The sequence below is a fragment of the Brachyistius frenatus genome, unplaced genomic scaffold, assembly GCF_029030835.1.
Source record: "Brachyistius frenatus isolate BFR_SWC_R1_liver_20210118 unplaced genomic scaffold, ASM2903083v1 Contig_10, whole genome shotgun sequence".
Classification (NCBI taxonomy): Eukaryota; Metazoa; Chordata; class Actinopteri; family Embiotocidae; genus Brachyistius; species Brachyistius frenatus.
The window spans coordinates 2,154,058-2,181,376 of record NW_027210609.1 but is presented as its reverse complement, the minus strand read 5'-3'; the positions used below and the strand labels follow the sequence as shown (position 1 = coordinate 2,181,376).

General features: G+C 40.3%; 3 protein-coding genes across 4 annotated transcripts; 2 read left to right on the top strand and 1 right to left on the bottom strand.

The window, feature by feature from the left end:
* LOC138616506 (parathymosin) lies at window positions 1–2,892 on the top strand. The gene is made up of 5 exons (XM_069690855.1): window positions 1–191; window positions 971–1,045; window positions 1,522–1,582; window positions 1,818–1,891; window positions 2,010–2,892. The coding sequence occupies exons 1-5, from the start codon at window positions 141–143 to the stop codon at window positions 2,079–2,081; spliced, it is 333 nt and encodes a 110-aa protein (XP_069546956.1). The 5' UTR covers window positions 1–140; the 3' UTR covers window positions 2,082–2,892.
* Window positions 2,893–9,593: 6,701 nt separating this feature from the next.
* slc45a1 (solute carrier family 45 member 1) lies at window positions 9,594–16,403 on the bottom strand. 2 transcript variants are annotated; one of them, XM_069690854.1, is made up of 10 exons: window positions 16,222–16,403; window positions 15,153–15,593; window positions 14,922–15,014; window positions 14,333–14,557; window positions 13,272–14,170; window positions 13,018–13,171; window positions 12,735–12,911; window positions 12,428–12,633; window positions 11,576–11,801; window positions 9,594–10,345 (listed from the first exon to the last, which is right to left on the bottom strand). In XM_069690854.1, exons 2-10 carry the CDS (start codon window positions 15,571–15,573, stop codon window positions 10,317–10,319), a joined length of 2,430 nt encoding a protein of 809 aa, XP_069546955.1. In that variant the 5' UTR covers window positions 15,574–15,593; window positions 16,222–16,403; the 3' UTR covers window positions 9,594–10,316. The 2 variants fall into 2 exon arrangements, with proteins under 2 accessions (XP_069546955.1, XP_069546954.1); XM_069690853.1 differs by having other exon boundaries at window positions 9,594–11,801.
* A 2,235-nt stretch (window positions 16,404–18,638) lies between these two features.
* prxl2b (peroxiredoxin like 2B) lies at window positions 18,639–26,792 on the top strand. Its single transcript, XM_069690873.1, has 7 exons — window positions 18,639–18,833; window positions 19,482–19,686; window positions 19,932–19,983; window positions 20,319–20,382; window positions 20,502–20,577; window positions 21,585–21,703; window positions 26,532–26,792. The coding sequence occupies exons 1-7, from the start codon at window positions 18,771–18,773 to the stop codon at window positions 26,556–26,558; spliced, it is 606 nt and encodes a 201-aa protein (XP_069546974.1). The 5' UTR covers window positions 18,639–18,770; the 3' UTR covers window positions 26,559–26,792.
* The last annotated feature ends 527 nt before the right edge of the window (window positions 26,793–27,319 follow it).

The following is a 27,319-nucleotide window of genomic DNA, read 5'->3' as shown; positions in this document are numbered from 1 at the left end:
CGAGAGAAAAGCGGAGACAGGCAGACATCATTTCGCTCTCAGCGTCTCTGGACTAACCGCTCGAAGGTGAAGAGACAACGTATATACATCTTTTTTCTGAACAGGAACATAATTTTCAAAATTATTTCACAACATTAAGAATGGCCGACACAGCTGTTGAAAAACCCGCATCTGCAGAGGTTACAGCCAAGGTGAGTTTCATTCAGCTCTTTTTTTTTTTTTTTTTCTCTCTTTTTTTTTTTTCTTCTTCCGTTGAACCGTCGTGATAAAAAGATTTTGGGAACTTTTCTAAGTTGTTTCTGAATTTCTTTTTAACGGTTGGTTTAGCTTGCCGGAGTAAAACACTTGTATTCGACGGTTGCAGCCACCGTTACTCTTCACGTTACTTCGCGTAAGTTCAAACGGTAACTAACGGGAGGAAATGTGTTATCACCCAAAATGACTTTTTGTCCTAAAAAAATGTCACTTGCCGACAAGTCATACACACCACCACCCCCTTCTCCACCTCCCCCCCCCCCAAAAAAAAAGCGAGGTAATTGTAATTGTTTGCGTCAACAGTTTTATAGTTATGACAGGAAACTGAAACGTTTGCGATGTGGTTTTCTTTAAAAAATGTGCTGTTGAGCAGACAAAGCGGCACAAACGGTACAGCTGGTGAAGCGGAGCTGCTGCTGCTGCTGTGGGGCGGGAAGCCACCGCACGTTAACACTGCGCTATGTGCAAAGCACGGCATTAAAAACAAAAAAATAATAATAATAAAAAAAAACAACCGGTCAACGTTAACCGGTTAAAATATTCCCTTCCAGAGACGTCATTGAATTACAAACGTTGTTGCAAATGTTTTTTTTTAAATTAAAAAAAAAATTAAAAAAATAAAAACCCAGTCGTGGTGAGAACGTGCGGGGAACTTGAATTTTTTTTTTTTTTAACTCTTTGAACTCCGCATTAATTAAAGGCTTTTATTTTGTAGGAGCTGAAAGAGAAGAAAGAAGTTGAAGTGGAGGAGGAGAAGACCGACAACGAGGAGGCACCGGCTAATGGCACAGTGAGTGGGAGACGAGAACCAGCCTCATGGCCTTTTGTCTTAGCGCCCTCATCATGCAGGTGTCGCTTCCACCTCCCTCCCCCCCCCTCTCCCCCTCTCTCTCCTGCTCAGCTACTCTCCAACACTGTGCTTTGTTTGGGTTGTGAAATGGCACAGATGTTAGCTAGCAAACGTTTGGACGTTTCCATTGGTTTCTCTTAGTCTGTGATTTCCCAGAGCTTGGTAAACTAATCCTCTGGGGGGAGGTAATACGAGCTCCATACACATGTCTTTTCTTTTTTTTTCTTCTTTTTTTTTTTAAGTGTCCCCGGAGGAGTCTGTACATGTAACTCTCTGGGAGGATAATTTGAAATATGCTTGGGATTTTTTTTTTCCTCTCTTTAAAAAAAATATAGTCAATAATCATGTAGTATCGGGCACATGATTAAAGCCCAGACATGACATGCCTAACTAGATTGACATTTCCTTCTTTGCAGAATGGTGCTGATCACACTGACAAAGTGGAAGAAACTAAAGAGGAACACAAGAATGGAGATGGTACGCTGAAATGAAAATGTATTTGTGTTTTGCTGAAATAGACTTGAAAAGCAACATTTTTTTTTAATGTCTACAGAGTGGTTGCTTTGTTTCCTCGGATTTGTCTCATGATTGTTCCCTTGTTTGGCCTTGCATTTGAAAATCTGTTGTGCTGTTGTCCCCAGTAGAGGTAAAAATGAACTTAAACACACTGAAAGTGAAAGCTGTAATTTCTGAATTGACAAACTGTTCACAGAGAAGGCAGAGAAGGCGCCCCCTGCTGAGGAGACTGATGCACAGCCTGTGAAGCGTGCAGCAGAAGAAGAGGAGGTGGGTTGCCATCCGGCTCAAGTGTTACAATTTTCATCACTTGCATTTAATGCTTGTTGACTAATCTGGTGATATCTGGTCTTTGCCAATGCATCACATGTTTCCCTTTTGTTATTAGGAAAAGGCAGAGACAAAGAAACAGAAGACAGAGGAAAATGGAGATTCTAAAGAGGCAGAAGTGGAGGCTTAGGTTTGTGGCCTGCCACTTGTTTGGAGCACTGTCTAAACAGCCTGGTCAACATCGTGTTGTAGAGCTTGTGCTTTCTGTACCTTTGAGAGATTTCTTTTTGTTTGCTCCCATGTTATCACATTGCACTGGAGTCTTGAAACATAGTGGCCCTGCATCCTTTTTTTTAATGAAATGTTATTTATTGGTCTCTAAAATGAGCTTTTTTTCTACTTGTACAAATTGGGCCACACCATGAGATCAGTTTTTTCATTTCCTGAGGTTCTATATCAGTATGTTAGAAGCACAATCTCTTATTTCAGTGCTGACCAGATGATTCATTACATACAGGCAGCTGCTCACCTCCAAAGTTCATGTTGACCTCTCAGATACATTTAAAGGACCAAAGATAAGTTTTAAGCAGGGGATAATGGACACTTGTTAGCATTATTAGTTAACGTGTATTTTTTTTGTGTTGAGCTGCTACTTCATCCTTGGCTGCCCTGTTAACATATGGTGCAAATGAATAAAGGGGCTCTCTCTTGCACCTCCATGATACAAATTGTTTGACCTTGTTCTGTGGAGGCATGCTTTTGCAATGTTAATTAACCCCTCTTAAATCTTAAAGCTTTGGTCATTTGTTCGGTATGCATTCCACGCAAGTTTGTACCATTTATACTTTTGTTTTTCTTACATTTTCAACGAGTTTTATGTTATGGTTGGGTAGCCCAGTTTTGTGTACAAGACTGCCTTTTTCAGGACCAGAATGACATTCGGTTACTTCAGCCACTGCTTTGTATATTCTGATTATCAAATAAATTGTCTTTTTACTTAAGTATGTCGGTTCTGTGTGTGTGTTACCTGTTACTAGCTCATCAGTGATGATTTTTTTTTTTTAACCATGGTTTTATATGCGGATGATGTCACTTGACCCAATTTTGCCTAACATGGAAAATGGCTGGCTAAGATGCAGGAAGGAGCAGGAATAATATCACTCACTAAGTAATGGAAAAGGGTGCACAGACTCAATGGATCGCTGTCTTGTGTATCCTGGCTCCCCCTTGTGGTGTAGTTTAATACTTCAAGTCAACAGGACAACTGAGCTACAGAGGTAAAATGTCAAAAACCCACACAGGAGTCAAACATGTCAAAATGATTCTTTTAGTTTGAACTGAACCTTGAATAAAAGTAGCTTTTACAGTAACACTGCTAATATTGAGCAACAGGTGATACCATATAACACAAAAATGGGTTTTATTTCTTAAGCAAGCTGCAACAGCATGATCTGAACAGTTACTGTTTCCTGGGAAACATCAGCATGGTGTGCATCCAGTCAGTCCAGGAGGCTTCAATAGGCAATTATTGACATTCTGCCGAGGCACCAGGAGATCAGGGTGCTCAGTCACTGAAACCATCACAATAAAAGGCTTTATATACTAAAGTTCACCTCTTGTTTAAGCCCTGAAGTCAGGCTTGGTGCCTGTGTTGAGGCTGAACTGACAAAACATACTGTTTGCCATGACACGGCAGATGTTAAAAAAATAATTACGCGTATCATTTTGATGATGAAGATGGCTTCTTTCGGATGAAAAAGGGACAAAGTCTTAATTCTTCCAGTGAGGAACTTGGCCAACAAGTGTGATGTCATCACTATACTGAGTTGATGAGCCGAGCACGGTGGAGCAGAAGCCGACTACCTTAAGCATGCGCTTTTATGATGACAGTAAGCACTTGCTGCTGGCTCAGTGAACGCCCAGTCATTTTTTTATGTTAATGTTGTCCACCTTCAGGGTTAGCCACAGTTCACATTAGTCTTCTCTCTGTTTGCTCTTCTTCTGTTTTGTTCAGTTTCTGACCGAATGCCCCAGTTTCAACTTCTCCCCTTCCTTTCATATAATGTGTGTTTTTTGTAAAGACTGTTGTGCATTTATTTTTGGCAATGCCCATTTCTGGCAAAAAAAACCCAACCTATGTACCTTCTCTACTGAAAATATTGATGAAAGATTTAGCTACCTTATATCGGAAGAATGTATTGTTTGGTCTCCTAAATGAAAAGAAAAACACGCATGTGTGCACGATAAATCTTTATCATTATAATGGCCAAATCCCACATCCATAAAAAATTCCCCAAAATTTAGCCGCTCAGGAATCATCATCAGCATCAGGCTGTCAATGTTGATGATGGCTTCATTGAGTCTGGCCTTCAGAGAAGGCAACACATGGTGGTGGTCCGGGAAGAAAGATGGATGAAATAGTTATGAGCAGCATTTCATTCACCGTCACAGCCGTTTGCTGCATAAACAGAAGAATATACTATCAGCTGACGAGTATTTTTTTAATCGCATTACCACTCAATCCCACCGTCGCACCATGCGATTAAAAATGTGTTTTTGTTTTAGAAAGAAGAACAGAGAGGGGGGGGGGAAAAAAAGGGAAAAGAGAGGGAAAGATGGAAAATTAAAGACAGGGAAAAATAGGGAAAGATGGAGAAATAAAAAGAGGGAAAAAATAGAGAGAAAGAGAGGGAAAGATGGAGAATTAAAGACAGGGGAAAAAGGGTGAGGATCATGATGCTTACTGCTGCTTGGGACATAGCTGGTACAAATATTCACAGTTTTAGGCAAAGGTTCAGTCTCCTGGGAACACAAAGAACAAGCCCTCTAACAGCCTCTGTTCAGCCTTCCTCGAGGCTTGTGTTGTCCTTGTTGTTGCCTTTTGCTAAAGTTAGTGAAAAAAAAACTTAAAACAAAACAAAAAAAACTTAAAACAGGTTTGGGAATCTTAGTGCATTACACAATACATCACGGATTCCCCTTAAAAAAAAAAAAAAAAAAAAAAAAAAAAATTCAGAAAGAACAACAAGAACATTTTCAGCAAAGTGTGACATTGGCTCCATCTATAATCCTCACAATCTGCCCTGTCCTGTCAAAAGTCCTCCGTACTTGGAAGTGGCCACTGTAGAGCAAAACGTCCCCTTCTCGCTGTAGAGTTGTTTGTCACTCTGCAGCAAATACAGCAGATTTTCTAACTTCAGCTATTTGTGTGTGACTCTTGTTGGCCAATTGGTTCGCTGTAAACACAACGTTGATCCTGGCCAAATACAACCACCAACAACGTGTTTCGGTCGTACCTGTGAAAGGTTACACCCCCGAGATCGAGTTTGAAAAGTGCGGCGATTTGAACAATCCCAAGCAAAAACAAGCAGTACGCGACTCTGGCATCCGCACTCCGGTTGCGTCTGAGAGATGCGGCAAATTGCCCGGACCAATATGGCGGCCGCGTTGACGTACGATCCAGAGGCCAATGCGGCGCCTGCGTACAGAGATCTATGGCGCTCACGCTCCACCCGGTCGCAATTCTCAAAGGGCAGAAAAAGAAGAAGAAGAAGAAGAAGAGTGATTTAAAACGAAGCCGCCGACAGCGCCTCGTTAGATTTGCAGTTCTTAGAGAGGGAGAAGAAGCCGCAAGGACGGATGAGAGCGCATTTAGGTGTAAGTACTTTTTTTTTTTTTTTTTTTAATTAGGAACTCGTGCAATTGATACATTGATATATTATTTCTGCTCGAAGCTAAGTGATTAAATGAGTGAAAATCATTTATTTGAAAGGAAATGACCGTAATCTTGTTGTCAATGTCAGGGTCTGATAAACACACAGAAAGGCTCTTACAGTGAAGGACATTGAGGGAGAACCTCTTCACGGGGAAGAGGAATGCTGCTCTGAAAGGTTTTGAGTGACTAAAGATGGCAAACTGAACTGTATTTAGTTTGAACTTGGACATGTTGCATAATGCATTTTGTCTCTGTACTTGTGTGTCGCCTATTGTACATTGTCACTCATGATCTTTCTGTTTCTGTTCTACACAGGGACTAGGAACATAAATTAGTGTTCTTGCGATAATCTGGTATGTTGTATTTTATACTGATATCGTGAACGTCCTCTGTCCCTAAACAAATACAGTGAGAGTCTATCGCCCCAACTGTGATAACAGGAACATTATTCATTGCCGGGACTGTTACCTAATTGTTTGATGACTGGAACCCCAATAAGAAAGAGAAGGAGGGATGGGGACCAGATTTTTTGTTGTTGTTGTTTTTTTTAAGGAAATGAGGAGAAGGGAAGAGAAAAGAGACTCTGACCTGCAAGCAAAAGAAGAGCAAAGGTTGGAGGAGAGAGAGGAGGAGGCAAGGGAGGAGAGGAGAGGGAGAGGAAAGGCGGGAGGAGCAGTTTTTGTCTCTATTGGAAGCCGTAGTTAAAAAGTAAATTTGTTCTGTTTGGGTTTTTTGCGGGCATTTTTATTTTTTATTTTACATCCTTAGATTAGATAGAACCCTCTTCGGTAGACCAAATGCTGCCCGGCTGACCCTAAGGCTCCTGTGCACCGTGGTCAAAACCGCTTGCGACCCCTCTGTAGGAATCTGCATAGGCAAGCCAGTACAGAAATACTAAGACCTGTAGTTCTTTCTCCCAATCATGCTCAACCTGAAACGTTAGAGCACCTGTAAGTGTTCTTTTTGACCCGTTTGACAGGCGAAGGTCAGGGCAGAGGTCAGACATGCCATCAAAATAAAAGTTAAGCATAGGCACGTTCCTGTTCCTGCAGGTTGGACATGTTATGAGAACATAAAAATGATCAAATGTTAACCAAACAAACGATGATCACAAAAAGTCTTTTGAATTCCTGCATATTCCTATTCTGTCTCATAGCTGTTTTATATGAACTGTTTATTATTTCTTAAATATTGTTATTAAACTGTTAGGATGTTGCTAAAACAGTTACATGGTTTATTTACAATCTGAGACACAAAGCCACCACTGCAATGAGCTGAAGAAATGTTGTATTTTTTTTTATTTGATAGGAACTAATCACATACAGTTCCAAAACAGCATGAAACTGATGTGCTGCACAGAGTTTATAGCTATTGCTAATTTTTAACTCTTGAAAATAGTTGGGCTTCTACACATGCCGTATAATTAAAGCAAATGGTCTTAGCGCTTAATCACCTTATCGTGCGGTGTTAATCATCTTTTGTTTTCCATTCACACTAATGAGGCTGATCTGCCACGCAAGGTGCTCACCATCAGGAGTAAAAAAAATGGTACGCCATCGGGAGCAACTTGGGGTTCAGTGTGTTGCCCAAGGACACTTAGGGATGTGGACAGGAGGAGCCGGGGATTGACCCGCCAATCTTCAGACTAGGGATCAACCCTCTCTACCATCTGACCCACAGCTGATAGCTTCACTGTCCTAAAATCACACTACTGGAATGGAGATGCAAAGAAACATACAATGGTGATTAGAGTAAAATTTAAGAAAAAAGAAATAAAATAAGTGCAGCTTGGCTTTGCTTTTAAACAGCACTTTGTTGTAATTAATTTGATTTGAGTTGTGTTCCACAGCATCAGTGTGAAATGGGTGATGAGTTGAATAGAGAGTAATGAAGGAATATGAAATGTTTTGCTGAAAGACTTCATAAAGATAACATTAACGCCAAGAGGACAAGATAACAACAGAGAAAGGCATTTTTTTTTTCCTGCCGTGTATATTGCGTGTAACATACGTTACAGAGTAACACCAGCGAGGCTCTCTGGGTTAACCTGCGTCTCTGGAGAGCTCGGTGAGTGGATCTGTTGTGTGCCTTCATGGCGACATGAAGAGTAGCACTCGTTCCAAATCGCATCCGTTTTCTTTTCACTTCAATTTTTGCGCAATGGATCGCGACAGATATGATGAAAAAAAGTGCATTTCTATGACAAACCAGTATGTCCCAATTGTATACATTCTACATGCAACAGTACATACTTTTTAAGGGTATGTGCGGTAAGTATTAAAAGTAAAAAGAAATAGTATGCGATTCGGAACCCAGTGTGTGTGTGTGTGTGTGTGTGTGTGTGTGTGTGTGTGTGTGTGTGTGTGTGTGTGTGTGTGTATACATAAACTTAGTCATAGCTCAATGCTGATTAAATACTTAGTTAGCATTGTACTCGTACTTGGGACTTGATTAAGTCACTCACCAGCACCAAACTGTGGGGATAGCACACTGATTAAGTCTCATAATGACCGGCTTGTATGGAAAGTGTTGTTTGTATTTGCTGTTGTTGTTGTTTGCTCCGATGAGCCACAAAACTGAAAGACAGACGCAGAAAGTTTAGTCTTGTGATCAATCAAATCAGGTACACCACTGCAAACTACAATATCTTTAAAGAAAGGGCCCCAAGTTGACGTAAGTGCAACACAAAATCATCACTGTTCTTTATTCATGTTGTCTTACCTATAGCCAAGGCAAAAATAAAGGGTCTCCTTCGGCCAAACCGAGATGTACAACGATCACTCCACGCTCCTAGGAGAGGCTGAACAAGGAATCCTGCAAGTCAAAGACAGAGGACAGAGTTAGAGTCCACAGACCCATGACTGCGCATGAAAATTGCTACTCAAAATCCCATTATGGTGCAACACATGTCTGTGTGCACCAGGTGGCCAGCTGCTTTTGCTGCACACTTACCAAGAATGGGGCTAATAAACCACACCAAGCTGTAGAACTGGTCAGGTAGGCCCATCTGTAAGAGCACAGGAGTCACATAAGCTGTTTCCATGGCACAGCTAAATTCAATACCAAACAGGATGCATCCGTTGAAGAGCAGCTCGTGGAAGGTCCGTCTCGGGGGAAGCTCAGTGGGGTCTGGCTGGTCCAGGGAGCAGGTTGTGTTGGGAGGAGGAGGTGGTGAAGGTCATATCAGCTGACCAGATGATTCATTACATACAGGCAGCTGCTCACTTCCAAGGCTCATGTTGACCTCAGATACATTTAAAGGACCAAAGATAAGTTTTAAGCAGGGGATAATGGACACCTTTTGGCATTATTAAAGTGTAATTTTTTGTGTCGAGCTGCTTCTTAATCCTTGGCTCCAATTTTAACATGACAAATGGTGCAAATGAATAAAGGGGATCTGTCTTGATCTTGTTCAGTAGAGCCAGTATTATGCAATGTTACTTAACCCCTCTTAAATCTTAAAGCTTTGGTCATTTGTTCTGTATGCTTTTCAAACAAGTTTGTACCATTTATACTTTTGTTTTTCTTACATTTTCAACGAGTTTTATGTTATGGTTGGGTAGCCCAGTTTTGTGTACAAGACTGCCTTTTTCAGGACCAGAATGACATTCGGTTACTTCAGCCACTGCTTTGTATATTCTGATTATCAAATAAATTGTCTTTTTACTTAAGTGTGTCGGTTCTGTGTGTGTGTTACCTGTTACTAGCTCATCAGTGCTTCTTTTTTTTTTTTAAAACCATGGTTTTATATGCGGATGATGTCACTTGACCCAATTTTGCCTAACATGGAAAATGGCTGGCTAAGATGCAGGAAGGAGCAGGAATAATATCACTCACTAAGTAATGGAAAAGGGTGCACAGAATCAATGGATCGCTGTCTTGTGTATCCTGGCTCCCCCTTGTGGTGTAGTTTAATACTTCAAGTCAACAGAGGACAACTGAGCTACAGAGGTAAAATGTCAAAAACCCACACAGGAGTCAAACATGTCAAAATGATTCTTTTAGTTTGAACTGAACCCTGAATAAAAGTAGCTTTTACAGTAACACTGCTAATATTGAGCAACAGGTGATACCATATAACACAAAAATGGGTTTTATTTCTTCTCAAGCAAGCTGCAACAGCATGATCTGAACAGTTACTGTTTCCTGGGAAACATCAGCATGGTGTGCATCCAGTCAGTCCAGGAGGCTTCAATAGGCAATTATTGACATTCTGCCGAGGCACCAGGAGATCAGGGTGCTCAGTCACTGAAACCATCACAATAAAAGGCTTTATATACTAAAGTTCACCTCTTGTTTAAGCCCTGAAGTCAGGCTTGGTGCCTGTGTTGAGGCTGAACTGACAAAACATACTGTTTGCCATGACACGGCAGATGTTAAAAAAATAATTACGTGTATCATTTTGATGATGAAGATGGCTTCTTTCGGATGAAAAAGGGACGAAGTCTTAATTCTTCCAGTGAGGAACTTGGCCAACAAGTGTGATGTCATCACTATACTGAGTTGATGAGCCGAGCACAGTGGAGCAGAAGCCGACTACCTTAAGCATGCGCTTTTATGATGACAGTAAGCACTTGCTGCTGGCTCAGTGAACGCCCAGTCATTTTTTTATGTTAATGTTGTCCACCTTCAGGGTTAGCCACAGTTCACATTAGTCTTCTCTCTGTTTGCTCTTCTTCTGTTTTGTTCGGTTTCCGACTGAATGCTGATTCACACCCCAGTTTCAACTTCTCCTCTTCCTGATAATGACAAGAATTACTGTCATTATTACAATGGCATGGCCAGCTGTAGGGTGAAAGCTCACAGGGCTGTCCATGGCTTAGAGAGGGCCCAGACAGAATTTGCCATCAGTACACATTTCTCTGTGTTTTTGAAAGGTTGTGTACGCGTGTGCGTGTGCGCGTGTGCATGTGTGTGCGTGTGTGTGCGTGTGTGTGTATACATATCCTTAGCTCAATGCTGATTAAGTACTTAGTTAGCATTGTACTCGTACTTGGGACTTGATTAAGTCACCCACCAGCACCAAACTGTGGGGATAGCACACTGATTAAAGTCTCATAATGACCGGCTTGTGTGGAAAGTGTTGTTTGTATTTGCTGTTAAAATGTGGACAATGTGAAGCCCTTCAAGACTGTGATTGAGCTCAGTTCAGCTTCACATGAATATTTAGTATGTGTTTGCTGAATTATGCCAAAAGAGCTCTTGAATTAGCAGCGAGTGAACGGTCACTGGCAGCACATTCATTTAGTCAGAAAATCCTGCCTAAGGTGTGATGCTACTGTAGTATGCTAACTCAGAGAAACAGGCAGGTAGACATTTCCTTGGCCGTATGACCAAAACAGAACATTAACACAAGGTTTTGAGAGATTACATTGCAGCTCATGCAAGACGTTAGGCAACTGATAAAAGGAAGAAAAAGAGGGAAAAGCTGTGGTTAGCCTGCATGTAGTGATCGACATTTCTATCCTAAACACCAACAAACAAGCAAGAAAAAAGGATGCAAGATTTTACAGCGAAGAATCAGACGCGAGATCTACACTCGAGAGAAGTCACTCAGTCTCTCTCGATCACACACACATGCATTCAAAGAGGTCACACATTCGTTTGCAAAAGTTAGGAAAAAAAATGCATGGGCACACACACTGTATGAACACACTGGTCATGTATACACATATTAGAGCAGTGGCCAATGTCTGTCTGTCTGTCTGTCTGTCTGTCTGTCTGGCTAGCTCTGACGAGAGCAGTGCTGATTAGTGTAAAACAATATATGAAATTGTGCTGTACAGTACAGTGTGCGGCAGGATGTACAGTGTGTTTGTCACTATCAGTGCTGTGAAGGTCAACACACTCAGACACCAAGCGACAGTGTGAGAGAGTGCGTTGAGTGTACGTGTGTGAGGTACAGTAAATTAAGAGGCTTTTCTAAATGTGCACCAACAGTGGCTGGGTCTCGCTTTCGGTGGGCTCACCCTCAGGGGGGGGCAGCTGGTACACCACGCAGAGAGAGGAGTACAGGCAGCCTACGAATGACATCAGGCTTGCAAAGTACATCACTCCCTGGGCCCCACCCACCAGTGAGGTCAGAGGTCCCATCGCCACAGAGACCAGGATCTGAGCCAGAAAATACTGGCAGCTTAGGAGAGAGATGTCCACCCCCATCCCTCGTCTGGTCCCTTCCTCCGATGAGCCACAAAACTGAAAGACAGACACAGAAAGTTTAGTCTTGTGATCAATCAAATCAGGTACACCACTGCAAACTACAATATCTTTAAAGAAAGGGTTTGACATTTTGGGAAATTCATTTATTTTCTTTCTCCCCGTGTCTCTACACTACACATGAAGCTACAGCCATCGGCTGCTTAGCTTTGTATTGCATTAAGACTGAACACAGGAAAACAGCAAGTGTGGCCCCATCCAAAGGTAACACAATCTGGCCAGAAGCAACTCCAGACCACAAAAAATAGGCTACAAAATGACTTCCTGTAAAACTTCTGTGTCATTGTTACATTCCAGTTTTCATATGGTTTAATTTTTTTTTTTTTTTATTGAATTTGACAAGTAGTGAACTTGAAAGCTGGCAGAATTGATTACTCTCATTATTCCAGTTCTCGTACAAAGCTAAGTTAACCGGCTGCTGGATGTGGCTTTATATATATATCGTCCAGTCATGCCAGTGTTAATTATCTTCTCTAACTCACGGCAACAACAGAAATAAACTTGTTTCCCAAAATGTCGAAAACCTACTTGTAGTTGATACTTGAAAAAAAAAAAAAATCCAAAACTACTAATGAGGTAACTCTGGCACAAATCTAGATACTGACCTGAGGGCTCTGGTAGTATTCACACAGCAGAGAGTAAGGCAGCGTACATAAAGAGGAGAAGAGTACCCCGTAGGTGACACAGAGAGAAAGTACCACGTAGAGGTTGGTGGATAGTGTTGCAAGGCCAGTGCCCAAACCAAATGCCAGGTAGGCAAAGAAATATAGTGTGCGAAGAGAGAAACGCTCCTCTAGTTTCTCCAATATGGCTGCAAGTTTTTAGAAGATAAACAGAGAACAAATGTAAGACGAATTAGTACACAAATCATACCAGAGTTAGAATTTACTCTAACATGATGTGAGTTCTTACCTGAGTAGAAAGCAGCACTGAATGCATAGATGCACATGCCCCAGCAGCCCATGCTAACGCCAGCATTGTAGCGTTGGTAAGCTTCAGAGTCGTGGGGTGCTTTGGGGTCTCCTTCAAACACAACCTCCCCCATGAAGTCAGTGTAGAAGAGCAGCATCCCTTCGAAGGACAGCCATCCTGCAGCACAGTGAGAAAAAAAAAGAAGAAGACATTTTTAATGAAATTAAAAACACTGATTTTAAGGGGTTGCAGGAAAATATTTCAATTAATTAAGTTTTCTCACCCAAAAAATGATTTGTGCATAAACTCCGCAGAGAGGGAGGCATCCTGTAGATGGCTATACACAGCAGCTTCATGGACATTTGGGATTCTCCTGTTTCCACATTCTCACTTAGATCACTCTCATAGCGCACCCCATTCAGCAAAATGTTTGCAACCTTCATCAGAGAAAAAAGACAGACACTGTTTTAAAATGCTGTTGTGACTAATTTCTAAACAGCTTATGTCATTTAAAAAAAAAAAAAAAAAGTATCTGACCTGCTGGCTGAAAGTCACTGTTCTCCTGCGTCCATTCTCCAGCCCAACAATCTGGGTTGCCATGGGCTCCTCTATCAGTGCAAGACTCTGAGGTCGCTTCAGGATGCCGGCTGAAGAGTCCCAATGTGACCCTGCACCAGGCGGCGCCGCGGCTGTGACCTGAGATGCTCCATGAGTTTGTGAATCTCCCTCAGGTTGAGATGCCTCTTCACTCAGAGCATCCCCAGCAGGTTGAGACACTACATCGGCCTGGGTCTGTCCTGGGGGATTGCTCCCTGGTCCCTGTGTGAACTCATCCAGAGGAGGGGAGTCCCCAGGAGGCAGGGGCACACTGCTCAAGATGGGAGCCGGGGCCTGTGGTGTCTGTTGACCTGTGTAGCAGTCTATGAGCACACTGTCTATGTAGGAGGTTCCTAATGAGGAGGCAAACTCATTGATGCCGGTGAGCGAGCTGTCCCTACTTATAAAGCTGCCATATTTTGGAGTGAGGGGGCTTAGCGGGGATATTGGGCTAGTGAGGCCAGCACAAAGACGTGCACTGGCACTGCAAGAATGGGCCAAGGGGTCAGGATTACATGGATGAGACTTTGAATAATTGTAGCTGTAAAGACCATCCTCGTCTTCCTCATCCAGTCCCAGAGCCGCTCCAGGGGGAACAGGAGGAGAAGGAGGAAGAGGGAGGCTGGGGCTTTTCAGATGTTTTTTGGTCGAGCTTTTGTTTGGCTGGCTCTTTGGTAACGGTCGCTCAGGGATACTCATGAGAGTCATGGCTGTGGCGATCACCAAAGTGATACTCGTAAACATGTAAATGACCCGCAGCTGACCTCCCATTGACCTTCCAAACTGTGTCTGGTCCCAGTTGATGCCACCCACAATGTAGCCAAATCCACCTCCTAGTCCTGTGCAGAAAAGACACAACAGTGACAGAAAGACAACAGTTTATTTAACTTTTCCAATAGCTGACTTTTTATTATAACTTAATTCTTCATTCTGCCCGGCTGTCCTCAAATTATCTTATCAAAAGTTTTAACTTCCATCTTTTATGCCTACTGTTTTCCTACCTGCCAGTAATGCGTGGATGTTCAGCCCTCGATCCTGATCCTCTGGGCTGCACACATCCATCATGTAGGCATGGCTCGGGTTGTCTGCTGAATCAGCGCTGAAGTCCATCAGAACCACACCACACACTGTCAGGATAATTCCCCACTTGTGATTTGATGCTGTGTCAGCCACGGCCCCTCCAATGTCCCGTCCATTTAGCACTAGGGTTAGACCAAACAGTGCCCCTATAAAGGAGAAAATCAGAGGAGATGTGAGTACAAAAGTTAATACTGCCAAGTGGGAGAAACCATGCATGTGTACATGTAAAGGGCAAGGGATACTGCACTGCTACACTTTGTAGCTCTGATTGTTAAGTTTAAGAAAACTACTCAAGTGGCATTATCTACGAAACAGAAATGACCTAAAACTGTAGTCATGGAGATTGTCATGTGTGAGCATCTTCCGGAAAGGAATTGTGTTGTGATTGATTTACAGCATAGGAAGTGCAAAATCTTATGTGTTAGCGTTTTTGATTCGTGTCCTCTGATTGATTTTGTATTGCTCAGTGCAATACAAAATCATCACTGTTCTTTATTCATGTTGTCTTACCTATAGCCAAGGCAAAAATAAAGGGTCTCCTTCGGCCAAACCGAGATGTACAACGATCACTCCACGCTCCTAGGAGAGGCTGAACAAGGAATCCTGCAAGTCAAAGACAGAGGACAGAGTTAGAGTCCACAGACCCATGACTGCGCATGAAAATTGCTACTCAAAATCCCATTATGGTGCAACACATGTCTGTGTGCACCAGGTGGCCAGCTGCTTTTGCTGCACACTTACCAAGAATGGGGCTAATAAACCACACCAAGCTGTAGAACTGGTCAGGTAGGCCCATCTGTAAGAGCACAGGAGTCACATAAGCTGTTTCCATGGCATAGCTAAATTCAATACCAAACAGGATGCATCCGTTGAAGAGCAGCTCGTGGAAGGTCCGTCTCGGGGGAAGCTCAGTGAGGTCCAGCTGGTCAAGGGGGCAGGGTGTGTTGGGAGGAGGAGGTGGTGAAGGTCGTATCAGCTTCCTACGCTTTGGTTGTCTCTGGAAGTTGTTGGCTCGGTGACTGAGGTGCCGAGTGGTGGACGTTGGGAAGCTGGCAGTTTTAGGGAGTGAGCTTCTCCAGAGACCTTCCTGAGCTGTGGATAACCTCCCTCCTGGACTAGCCAAGAGGGGGTCACTGGGAGTACCCATGCCTGGAGATGTCATCTCTTTCAAGCCAGCGTACACTGCAGCAAATGAAATTGAGATAAACAATGGCAAGTTAAAACTCACACATCATTGAAACTTTTGTTTCGACTGGACTGTTCAGATTAGAGGTCATTCAAGATCAGCACAGTCTATCATATGAGCATGTGAGTAACTGTTCATGGTGGTGTGCTACCAAGAGAGAACACTGCAGTCATGAGCACACAGCAACGATGTGCACGACGCACTGCAACCAGTGCGCATGCTGTGCGCAAAGCCCATGTGCTCGGCGTGGCTGACTACAGCAGTGTACTATGCGGCACCGCTCTCATGACGCCTGTTTCCATTTTAATGTTGTATGCAGGTAGCTCGAATCGGACACAATGGACCCGTTGTGGGCTATAATAATGGCTTTCAGGACAACTACAAGGATATCGTACCATTATCACTCACACTAAAATGAAATATTTGACAAATATAAATCATATGAGGCAACGTAGCCACGGAACGATTGCTTATTATTTTTTCGGCGAATGCTTCTTGCTATTTTCCTCGACTTGACATTAGGTTTTAAAGGTGGACACCAGACAATCGACTCAACAGTGGAAGAAGATGAAAAAAAAGAAAAAAAAAAGGCGTGCAAATTGAGACGTGAAAGATGATAATTACCTTATCGGGGCTGTTCGTCATTTATTGCGGCATACAATGTAGGTAAACAGAGCAACCATTATGATGTATAAAAAACGAAGTGTGAATTACAGGAGTCATGATTGTTTTTTTGTTTTCCTTTGATGCAGTCATCCCCCTGCTCTCTCCTCCGTCCCTTCTCCTGCCCCCTCCTCTCCGCTCCCCCTTCGCCTCTTCCTCCCAGTCTCTCCCGTGACGTCACGCCCCTCCCTGTAACATCAGGACCGAGGACACATCTGTCTATCTCCATACTGTATACAGTATCCTGTACTCCAGAATACATGTTTACTGTACCTAAGTACTATTTTGTAGTACTTATTCTTGAATAGAATCAATAGTCTACTATTTACAGGCTAATTCTGCTCCACAAGCCTACATTTCACAGTGAAACATTTTGGCTCTGTTACACTTATTTGAGAGCTTAAACTAATAATTACTTCACAAATGTACATTAGGCCTGTAAATACAAATCATAATTAACAAATACATTTGGGTATATTATTATTCATGAAACTATCCAGCAATGTTTAAACTAGTTAAAATTAAACACAAATCTTTACCAACTGCAAAACATTAAAACAATAATTATATTCCACCCATTTCATGCCCATGGTGGGTTTAAATAAATTGAATTTCCCTTTTTTTGTGTGTTCTATTTAAATTCTGCATGATTTTTCTCACATAATTTAGGACAGTGGTTACTGACTTGCTGTTAAATAATTCCTCTATGTTCAATTGTGGCAACTTTTTTGTGCAAGAAAGTACAACTTCAGCATAAATTCCTGAAATGACACAAAGCAAATAAACAGCACTTCATAGCAGACATTTGGACTTTTCATTGTAGGAAAAGCACAGGTGTATTAACTTAGTATCACAAAGGGGATGACCTCTTAGTTTCCTGTCACGGCTTGCTTGGAAACTTAATGGAACTGAGCCCCCATTAATACCCCTGAGCTTTCCCTATAATGACAAGTCAAATTGTCTGCCATGAAAAAGGCTCTTTTCCTGCCTGTGATGTTTGTGTAGATCTTTGCTGAGTAGTAAAAGCAGGTGTGCACTTTTGGACCATGATTAACAGCGAGAGCACTGTGCTGAAGGAGAAGTCAAAGACCTTTGTTTCATTTCCATCAAATGTCCAGTTAGAGCTGTGACAGTGAGCCAGCACCATGAAATAGTTTATTTAAAAAGTTCAATCTTTTTAATACTGTTATACTTGCTCTTTTTCTGCTGTGACATGTCAAAATGTTTGTTGCTCTGCAGTATATGCACTCATGCCCCTGTGTGTCTGAACATTGGGAAGTGGTGATTGTCAGCATAACAGAGGGATCTTAATACTTTTTAACCAATGCATATGGGAGGCTTCACATGAGGCTGAAACGTAAAATACAACTCTCTGGTCAGTAGGTAGTTGATTGCTGTGAGGCTGCTCTCTTTAACGCATCTTACAGTTTCCTGTTGCAACTAGCATCTGCTGCCCTTGAAACGGCAACGTAAATAGGACCGGCCCCTATAGAAATCCTGAAGGGGTTTTAGGGCCATAGCATGCATAGCATGCTCATTATGTCTAACTGAGTTGCAGTAAAATAATCTGGCCTGCAGGTGTCTACTTTAATGCAGGAGAGGAGGAAACAGTGCATAAAGGCATAATAAATGCATTGTCACTGAAACACAAGGTTGATCATTTTTCATGAAATGATTTCTGTTTTAATATGGACACAGTTTTTTTTTTTTTTAAATGTTCGATAAAAAATATTTATCCTTAAAATAACCCACAAAAGCACAGATAAGTGGCCAACAGTCGAACGTACAATTGCTCTTTTGGGAATGGTGCAGAACTAGACGCAGAAAATACAAGACAAATACCTAAAAAATGTATCTGTTTACAGGTTAAGTAAATGTACAATTTTTTTTATTTTTTTTTTTACGTTTGCTTGCGTAATACAGAGTATCTCAGAGCAGAAAAACTGGTTAATAGAAAACAGACAGCTGGACAAACTAACAGCTATAAAATGCAGATGTAGTTGAGAGGAGAGAGCAAACAAAAGCCCATACAATAAAGTCCCATTACCTTTGAGCTCACCTGTACTGCAGTTTATGCAACCTACATCATAAATAACTGAATTTTTTTTTTTTTTATATTAAGTCGCCAGTTTGATTTCAAGTTAAAACGTATCATCTAAATATTCACTTGCGGTGTAAGCAGACAATTTTCTTAAGGGAAAAAAAAAAAATACTATATTAAAAAAAAAGTTGGGTAAGATTGTAATAGGATGCACGTGCTGAAAGTGATCCGTACTAAGTCCCGCCTTCGTTTCTTCAAAGCGCTCTGTGATTGGTTTAATTTTCAGTATCAGGAGAATCTGATTGGAGGATAGTGTTCAATGGGAGTATCAGGATGCAGTTGTTTTGCAACTGTTTTACGGGTGTTACAGAAACAATCGCTGTAAAATATTTACTCCTGCATGTACTTCCCGTCTCACCTGAATTTGTTAAACAGGTATCATTTCATGCGTGCGGGCCAGAAGTAGAAAATGGCAAAAGTCGACCTTGCTCAAGTTGGAAAGAATATGGTGAAGAACGCTGAAAGTGGAGAGGTGAGTTACACAGCTGTTGAATTAACAGGCTAAATGAACAGCTGTGCCATTTAACTCTTCTGTTTCAGGTGTGATTGGCTTGTTGGTTTGTGTTAAAAAGGTGCTCTGTTTGAAAGGAAGACCGTGTTGTCAGGTCGTCTTGTTCCCCCGAAGAGACGTGCTCCCTGCTGAGACTCACCGTATTAAACCTGCAATTACCTCTCAGCATTGAGACAGCTGCTGTTTAATAACGCCTCCAGTGTCACATTATCATGATCTGATAGGAATTCACGTAGAACCAAGCCACTTTATTTATATTACAGTATACATTGACCAAAATGCCCAAAAGAAAGCTTGTCAGTTTGAATTAAAACAGATAACAAAAAAAGACATATATATATAATTAGAATTAATAAGCTGAAACAACATCTTAAGATACACCGTAGCTGTTATCATTACTGTAAAAACAAGATTGGGTTTGATGTGGAAATGCTAGAGAAAATAAAAGTGTTCTCAGTATGCTATCCTGCGATTTATGTGACATTCCACTGTTTGAATTTATGGTGTATGATTTTACAGAAAATATGTGACGGCATAAGCACGATCAAGCTACAATTATTTCCCATATGTTTCCTGTGTGTCACCTGTTTTCCGCCCCCTGTGCTTCAGACAGTGGAGCTCCAGTCTCTGTGGCAGGACCAGCCAGTGGTCTTGTTCTTCCTACGAAGGTTTGGCTGCCAGGTGTGTCGATGGATGGCATCAGAGATCAGCAAACTAGAGCCGGACCTGAGGGCCAGCGGAGTAGCACTGGTGGGCATCGGACCAGAGGAGTTTGGCTTCAAGGACTTCAAGGAAGGAGGGTTTTTCAAAGGATGTAAGCAGCACTTACTCATCTGATGAAAATATTACAATTTTGTCTTCATGAAATAAAAAAACATGGTAAAGAAGAAAATAAAGTTTTCTTTTTACATTGCTTCCACTGTAACATCCCTCACTGGAACCTTGTTGCAGATGTCTGCTATGTAACAGAAAGACTGCCACGAGGATTCAGATGTGCTGATCAGCAGCCAGTTTCATTGTATGTTTGTAAAATAACAATCAATCATCTTTCGTTTTTAGCCATTTATGTGGACGAACAAAAGAAAAGCTACAAGGATTTGGGTTTCAAACGGTGAGTGTAGTAAATCCATTTTTTGTCTTGTTTTTTAGAGTATTAATCATAGTTTGCGCTGCTTTAATGGATGTAATTGGTCAAAGATGATCACCGTAACCAGTTTAGAGCTGCAACAGTTAATTAATTAATTAATTGATTGCAGTAAATAAACTGGATGTCTTTGGATTTCGGACTGTCGTCCAATTATATCAATTTTAATTGGCATTTACAGATCAGATAACAAATCAAGTAAATGACTGACCGATTCATTGATCGATCAATTGTAAAAGAGTAGCTTTTTTTTGGTGCTATTCTCTAATTGAAACTGTGTTTTTTCTTTTCTTTTCTTTCAGGTACACAGCTTTAAGCATCGTTCCTGCTGCGCTGGGGAAGAAAGTACGAGAAGTAGCTTCAAAGGTAGATATCTTCAGAGTTAAATGATTTCTTTATAGCTGTTAAGTATTATGGTCAAGAGCAGCGGTAAAGTTGCTGACACACAGATGGACATGACTGCCTGTTGTCTCTGCTGCTTTCAGGCCAGTGCTGGAGGAATCCAGGGAAACTTCTCAGGAGATCTGCTCCAGAGTGGAGGCATGCTCATTGTGGCCAAAGGTACATCCGGTGAACACCCGGGGGTGATATCAGTCAGCCTGTTTTGCTGTCTGTATAAGTGAATTAAAAATACAGTGATATTCAGAATGTAAATGACCATGTGGTATGGCGCTGATACTGGAGAGGTTTCCCCTTTTTCTTTAAATGCAGCTAAATAGAAAGTTAACATGTCATTTTTGCAGTCTCTCCTCTAGAGGGCAATGCTGCATTACGTCGATGTGGTGTGGTCATAATCAGCTCTGTAAGGCACTCAAACTCTGTATCAGTGCTCCTGCTTCTTTATTTCTTACATTCACACAAGTGTAAGGATGGAAATATTGAAATTTGTTTTCAAAAAACTACCTTTATGGGTATTTATTGTTAGAGTGGTATTCAAAGAACAATAAAAAGACATTGGGACAGCACATAAAAAAATATTTTTCAAAATAAAGAAAAATACACTACCCACTCAGAAATCACATTTTTGAGTTGTAACACCGAAAGTCTAGTTACTTTGATACTTATTTGTATTCCTCCTAAATAGTTACGTAAAATGGAAAGGGTATAGAGCTACCACTAGAAAACACTGTGTTGCGTTAAAAAGGAGAGGAGTTTCTAACTGAGTGGGGATACGTGGTCCGAAATGATTTATTTTACAACATCTAACTCTGTTGGTGCGCTGATGCTCACTGTGGTGGTGTGGTGAGACAGCTTATCCTCATGAAGAGGAATGTACAGGTCACTTTGTCCTTTAACTCGCCACAATTTTAGAAGTTTTGGCTCCTGCAAAAATTCTTCTGGGGACTTCTGGCCCAACGTTTCTTCTCTTGGAGCACCTACCCACACAAAAGAAGATTTTTTTTTTTTGGAAAGAAATTGAGTGAGGAAGAGACCACTGTGCTTTATATTATAACATTTTCTAGGTCTCATTAAAGCAAATCCGTGATAATCTTTGATTTGTAATGGATATAGTTGACAAGTTGCTTACATAATGAGATCTTCTCAATGTTTTTTTCTGCATTGCAAAGGTGGAGAAACGGTCTTACTGCACTTTATCCAGGATTCACCAGGAGACCACGTTCCTTTGGAGGACATTTCTAAGGCCCTGGCTATCTCAACTACAGCAAAAGCAGGACAGCAGCCAGTGGTAAGACATACCATACATTTCCTCACATTTTTTTTATAACGTGAGGAAATAACCTTTGAATGAATTAAGCATCGTTTAGCTCTGTAATAAAGTGTTAAAAAGAATAGAAGCAAACAGTAAAATTGTGTGTGTTAGAGCAAACTGGACTGATCTATAGGTCAGGCTTTTATTTTCAGATGACTCTGTTTTACGTCAGCAGAGACACATGCATCAGAGTAGCCTCTTCACAGACAATTTCACACTTATTACACCATCTTCATGGTCCGTCAGCGTCTGTGTCAAAGGCCTGAAAACCTTTTCAAACTTGAGTGATGATTTCTGTCTCTGAACACACACACACACAGCAGTTATCGTAGAAATCCAGACCATGTTAGTACTGTAGTACAGTCTGGGAAAACCCGGTAACATTGGTACACTATATCTTCTTGTCACAAAGACCATCATGCAGCTTCAGCAGAGCTGCACAGAATAAAACTATCATGTATATCATAGAGGTATGACTAGTTTTAGCATGTCTTATTATTATCCATTATCAATGGAACGTCTTTGCACATAATACATAAGAGCCAGATATTTAAATACTTATTTTGGAGTCTGAGATAGAATGTGCATGTTTTTAACATAACTATGAATTTGGTGTTTTAACTGTGTTTTTAACATTTTTGTTGAAGCTGTGCTGGATTCTGCTATGTAGTCTTGTAGTGTAGTGCTAGCGATTTTGTTGTTGTCATGCCAATGTTAAAAATTGGTTACCACTTAGAAACATAGTAATAAACAGCCTGTCATGTGTGGAGGATAAATAGGAATAACCAAAACAAGGACACGGCAGATATTTATTTAACTCTTAACAGTACAAGCGACTCGCGAAAGACAAGCACGTTGTTTACTTGAAGGAATAGTTCAACACTTTGAGAAATGCGCTTATTTGCTTCCTTGCTGCCGGGAGCTGCAACTCATTGTTTGTAAGGTAAATATGAAGTCACAGCCAGGCGATGATTAGCTTAAGGTAACACACAGCCAGGCTTTAAAGCTCACATTTGAACACTCTAAATCTCGTTTGTTTAATCTGTACAAAAGCCTGAGGTGTAAAAGTGAAAGTTTTGCAGGACTATTTCTTATTTCTTGGCCATTTGCAGGAAGTTACGGGTCCCGCCCCACAATATATTCACCAGTGATGTTTTTACACTTTGGTTTCTATATGGATTAAACAAAGGTGATGTAACGTGTTAGTTATTGATTATTTTGTTGCCTTTTAATAGAGCCAGGCTAGCCGTTTCCCTCTGCATTCTACTCTCTAACTCTTTATGTAGCCTGGCTACGCCAACTGTGGCTCACAGGTTCAGTTTTCTTTGCTGCTGGCATTCATTAAAATCAACGTTAAAAACACGCTGTGCTCAGGAAAACAAACTTTGGTGGATACGGTAGGTAATTACAGTGGTGGCAGAGTGTCTGCCGGTTTCGGCGTGAGCTGATTGGTATCCGAAGGAACGTCTGCAAACAATTTTCGATGAATCATCCTCAGACCCATGTATTCACAGGGTGAAATTGGGTTCTGGTTCGCACCAGGCTACTCTTTATCCTAAACTGGCTGTAGTCTTGTATTTAACAGACAGTTACGACTGGTTTCTTATGTAACCCCTGTCGTGAAGAATAGTAATTTTATTTTCAAAATGTCTCTCTTGTTGCTAAAAAACTTTTCAAAAGTAAGAACACCCCTCGTCTTATTAGGGCACAGCTACAGTGCAACAAATGTTGTTTTTATGGAACTGGAAACACGCATGCAGCTCATATTTCATATGCAGGCTATAAAAACAGTTTTAAACGGTAATGAATTTGAGATGTTTCAAGTTTCTTGTGAGTTTGTTGTAATAGGAGACATTATATAGATCTCAGACATAAAATGTAGTTATTTATTTTTCAGTCTTAATGGAGATCAACGTGTGGAAAACCCAAATGCAAAACACAAGAGATATAAGATAAGCCTGCATTAAAACTCAGTAATGCTAATATTTACAAGGCAGTGGAACAGAGATTTAGGACTGCAACATCAAAATTAGAGAATAGTTTAGACATAGTCACATTTTTGATTGTGTGTCTGTGGTGTCAGTATATAAAGGACCATAAAATAGAAATTACAATTGAAAATGTAGATTTTGTTCTATACTATAACAACTTTTTTTTTAAATTGTATATACTGTGCATTTTTATATTTAATATTTTTTACTGTTATTTCATTTCTTTCACGTATCTATAAATTCTGCTGTATCGAAAAAAAAATTCCCCTTGGGGATAAATAAAGTATCTATCTATCTATCTATCTATCTATCTATCTATCTATCTATCTATCTATCTATCTATCTATCTATCTATATATATATATATATTACAAAACAAATTGCCTACAGATCATGGACCTCATATCTAAAGTCCAGAGCATTATCGGGTTTGTACTTTGACCATCAGGGTTTTCGACACACCCATGATATCCAGCACGTGTTTTTTTTTTTAAACATTTTTGTCTCCTGGCTCTGCTGCTCGCTTCACATGAAACACACCATGTCAGAACTGCTGCAATGTGTCCCCATGATCAGTCTGACGAACAACAGATGTCATCTGCAGCACACAAACAGAATAGACCTTGTTTTCTCCAAGGGGTCAAAATATGTCAGCAACAAGTGCAAGTCACAAGCTAGCCAACATGAGTGCACATAAGAGGCTCTGACAGAGTTGAAGCTTTGTTAACACAGTGAGGTCATCGGCTGATCCGATTTTAAGGTTAAGGTTTTTCCACCGATTTTCCAGTTTAAATCAAGAAGTAAAGGTTCTCTGTTCAAACATCTGATAGACACCGTTTACTCCTTAACAAGCTCTCTTATCAGTGTCTCGAGGTCCAGATTTCCCATAAGAATAATCTGTGTCTCAACTTCAGCAATGATTTTGACGCACCACAAACAAGAAATGGTGTATAACATCCTGTTTCGGTATATAAGGCTGTCTACAGACGGTTTAAAGATGCAAAGATTTACAGTGAAACAGAGCCAAGTAGAAAAACATTTGAGGACCTGCAAACAGATATGATCTTTTTCTGATTTAGAAACATAAACAGTCATTCAAAATTGTCAAAATAGCTGTCGATCCCCTTTTTTTGTGGCCTGCATGACTGCACAGTGTTTTTGCAAAATCGTTCTGTTCATTCGTTTTATTAAGTTTTTTTTTTTTTTTTCCTCTAGAATTTTTAAAATTGTTTTTCACTTTTTTGCAGCATTATTTTGATATACTAATTAAGATTTTAAATACATAAATTGTTGCTGCATTTTTTTTTTTTTTTTTACCAACGCCCCAGGAATTGCAATTTCATGTCATCATATGCAGCTTTGTATAGTGTAACAGTAACTGTGGTGAAATGATTATAGGTCCTTGTATCCATGGAATAGATAAATCATCTGACCATTTAAGCTCTAAACTAAATGGCAAGGCAACAGGGATGAAGATGATGATGATGAAGATGGGTCAGAGAGCTGTGGTCTTATTTAATGTAAACACTAAATTAGCTGAGTGAATGTGTATCTGTTGGAGCTATGTTCAAGTGAAGGGAATATATCGCTCTGAAGAAATAACGTTTCAACATGTAGCACTGATTTCTGATTAAAGCTGTTTGCTCTCCTTTTGAAAGTCGTGACCCAGGCCTTGTTGTGTAGCTGCAGGATCTGCTATTCTTGGCTTTGAATATTTTCTTTTCAGCATTCCAGCAGGTTCCAGCAAGAAAGTCACTCGTGGTCATTAATAGCCCTTTTTCTAAAGATGGAGATCAGTTTACCTTTCAGCTCTTTTATCAAATACTCAGTCTAGGCAGTTCTAGGCAGCTTGACTGATGATTTGTTAACACTCGATTCACTTCTTTAATGTCTGGAGTCCCACAGATTTCACTGATATAAGTATAAAAATAATAATCACAAAATTTACATTTGTTCCTGTCTTTTTATTTTTATTTCTCCTGACCTTTTTTTTTTTTTTTTTTTTTTAAACTCAATGTTGAGTAAAATATCTATTAAAGTGTGAAAGAGGCAGAACAAATGGACATGGATTGTGTTAAAACATTTTACAGTTGAGGACTTCAAAAACATAAAATAAGGGATGATTTTTTTGTAGCAGACTTCAAAAAAGTTAGAAAAATATAAGTCAAGTTAGTAAGTATAAATTTGTTAAAGTATGTTTTTGAGCTCCAGGATTCCAAACAGAATATTAAACATCCAGACTGGCGCAGACCTGAAGCCCTGTGTAGAAGTAACACTTTAGCCCTGTAATTTGAGCACATATTAAATATAATGTTCTCTAAGACATATCATATTGGTGCTCATCGAAATGAAAATGCCCTGTGTTTCCTCTCATGATATTATACTCCATCACTAAGCAGTAAACACTGTGTGGGACTTCTGTTTTACTTTAGAGTGCAAACTGGAAACTTTTATTAAGTCACCACATTGATCAGTATCCTTTCAAGCCTGCTGCAGATATGTAATGATCATTTTGTAGTTTAGGTTAGCAAAAATCTTCCTTCCTTAGAGACAAAGGTTTCTGTTTTTGTTGGAGCCTACTCTTCTTTAGTAGAAGAAAACTTGCCCCTCTATAAAGGGAGTTTCCATTCAAAGTTTTGCTGAAAATAATCTGTATGAAAGTGTTGATATTAATGATCAATCATTATTTTATACACAAACAGTTTTTCTGACTGCCATTAATGACAGAGACCTTTTTTTTTTGACCAGACACCCTATAAATACATCATTGAAGCTCATTATTTGATGTTAAACTTGTGTACCTTCTCTTGCAGTGCAATGATGACGTTTGTACACGGTGATGTTGGAGCTGCCAATTGTACATGAACAGTCGTGAAGGTTTCGAAAGTCAAACGTTATTCAAATGTTAAAATGAATGTTAATCCATTTCTAATATTCCAATATCACGATTGCTTGGGATTTCTGTGACATGTTTCTTTTAATCTATTGTAAAAGCTATATGGAGCTATCCTTTGTCGTCTCCATTGCAATTAATTGAATAATTGTTGGTGTTTTTAAATGTAATTTCCAGTAAATTGCCTTTTTGTGTCTTTTCTTACACCATGCTTTAAAAGTGCATACATTCCTCTGCACGTTTTGAGGCATCATTTCATATTAAAGTCAATACTTGGCTTTAGCTGGTGAAAAGTTTCATGCAGATGTGCAGAGTTTCAATAGGACTGTTTGACATTACTAAGAGTTATTCTACCTTCATGCAAAACGAATTGTTCAATAATAATTACAAATTCTTGGAACTCAATCATTGGACTTCACACCACCATGGTTGTGATTTTTGTCTCTCCTCTCCTCTCCATCAGTTCACCCCACTGTTTTCTCTCCTCATGTGTATTTAAAGCTGAAATTGGCTGATTGTGTCACTTCAAGCATCACTTTGCTCTAGAAATTTTTATTTTAAAACCTCCTTGTTTTTTGTAATTGTAATGCTGTCACTTCATAAATTTACTTTATTTTTGCAGCAGATCTTTGGACAAAATGTCCCAGAACTATGATAAGTGTTCAGATTAAGACTGTTCTTTCATTCAGTGTATTGCTGCATCATAAC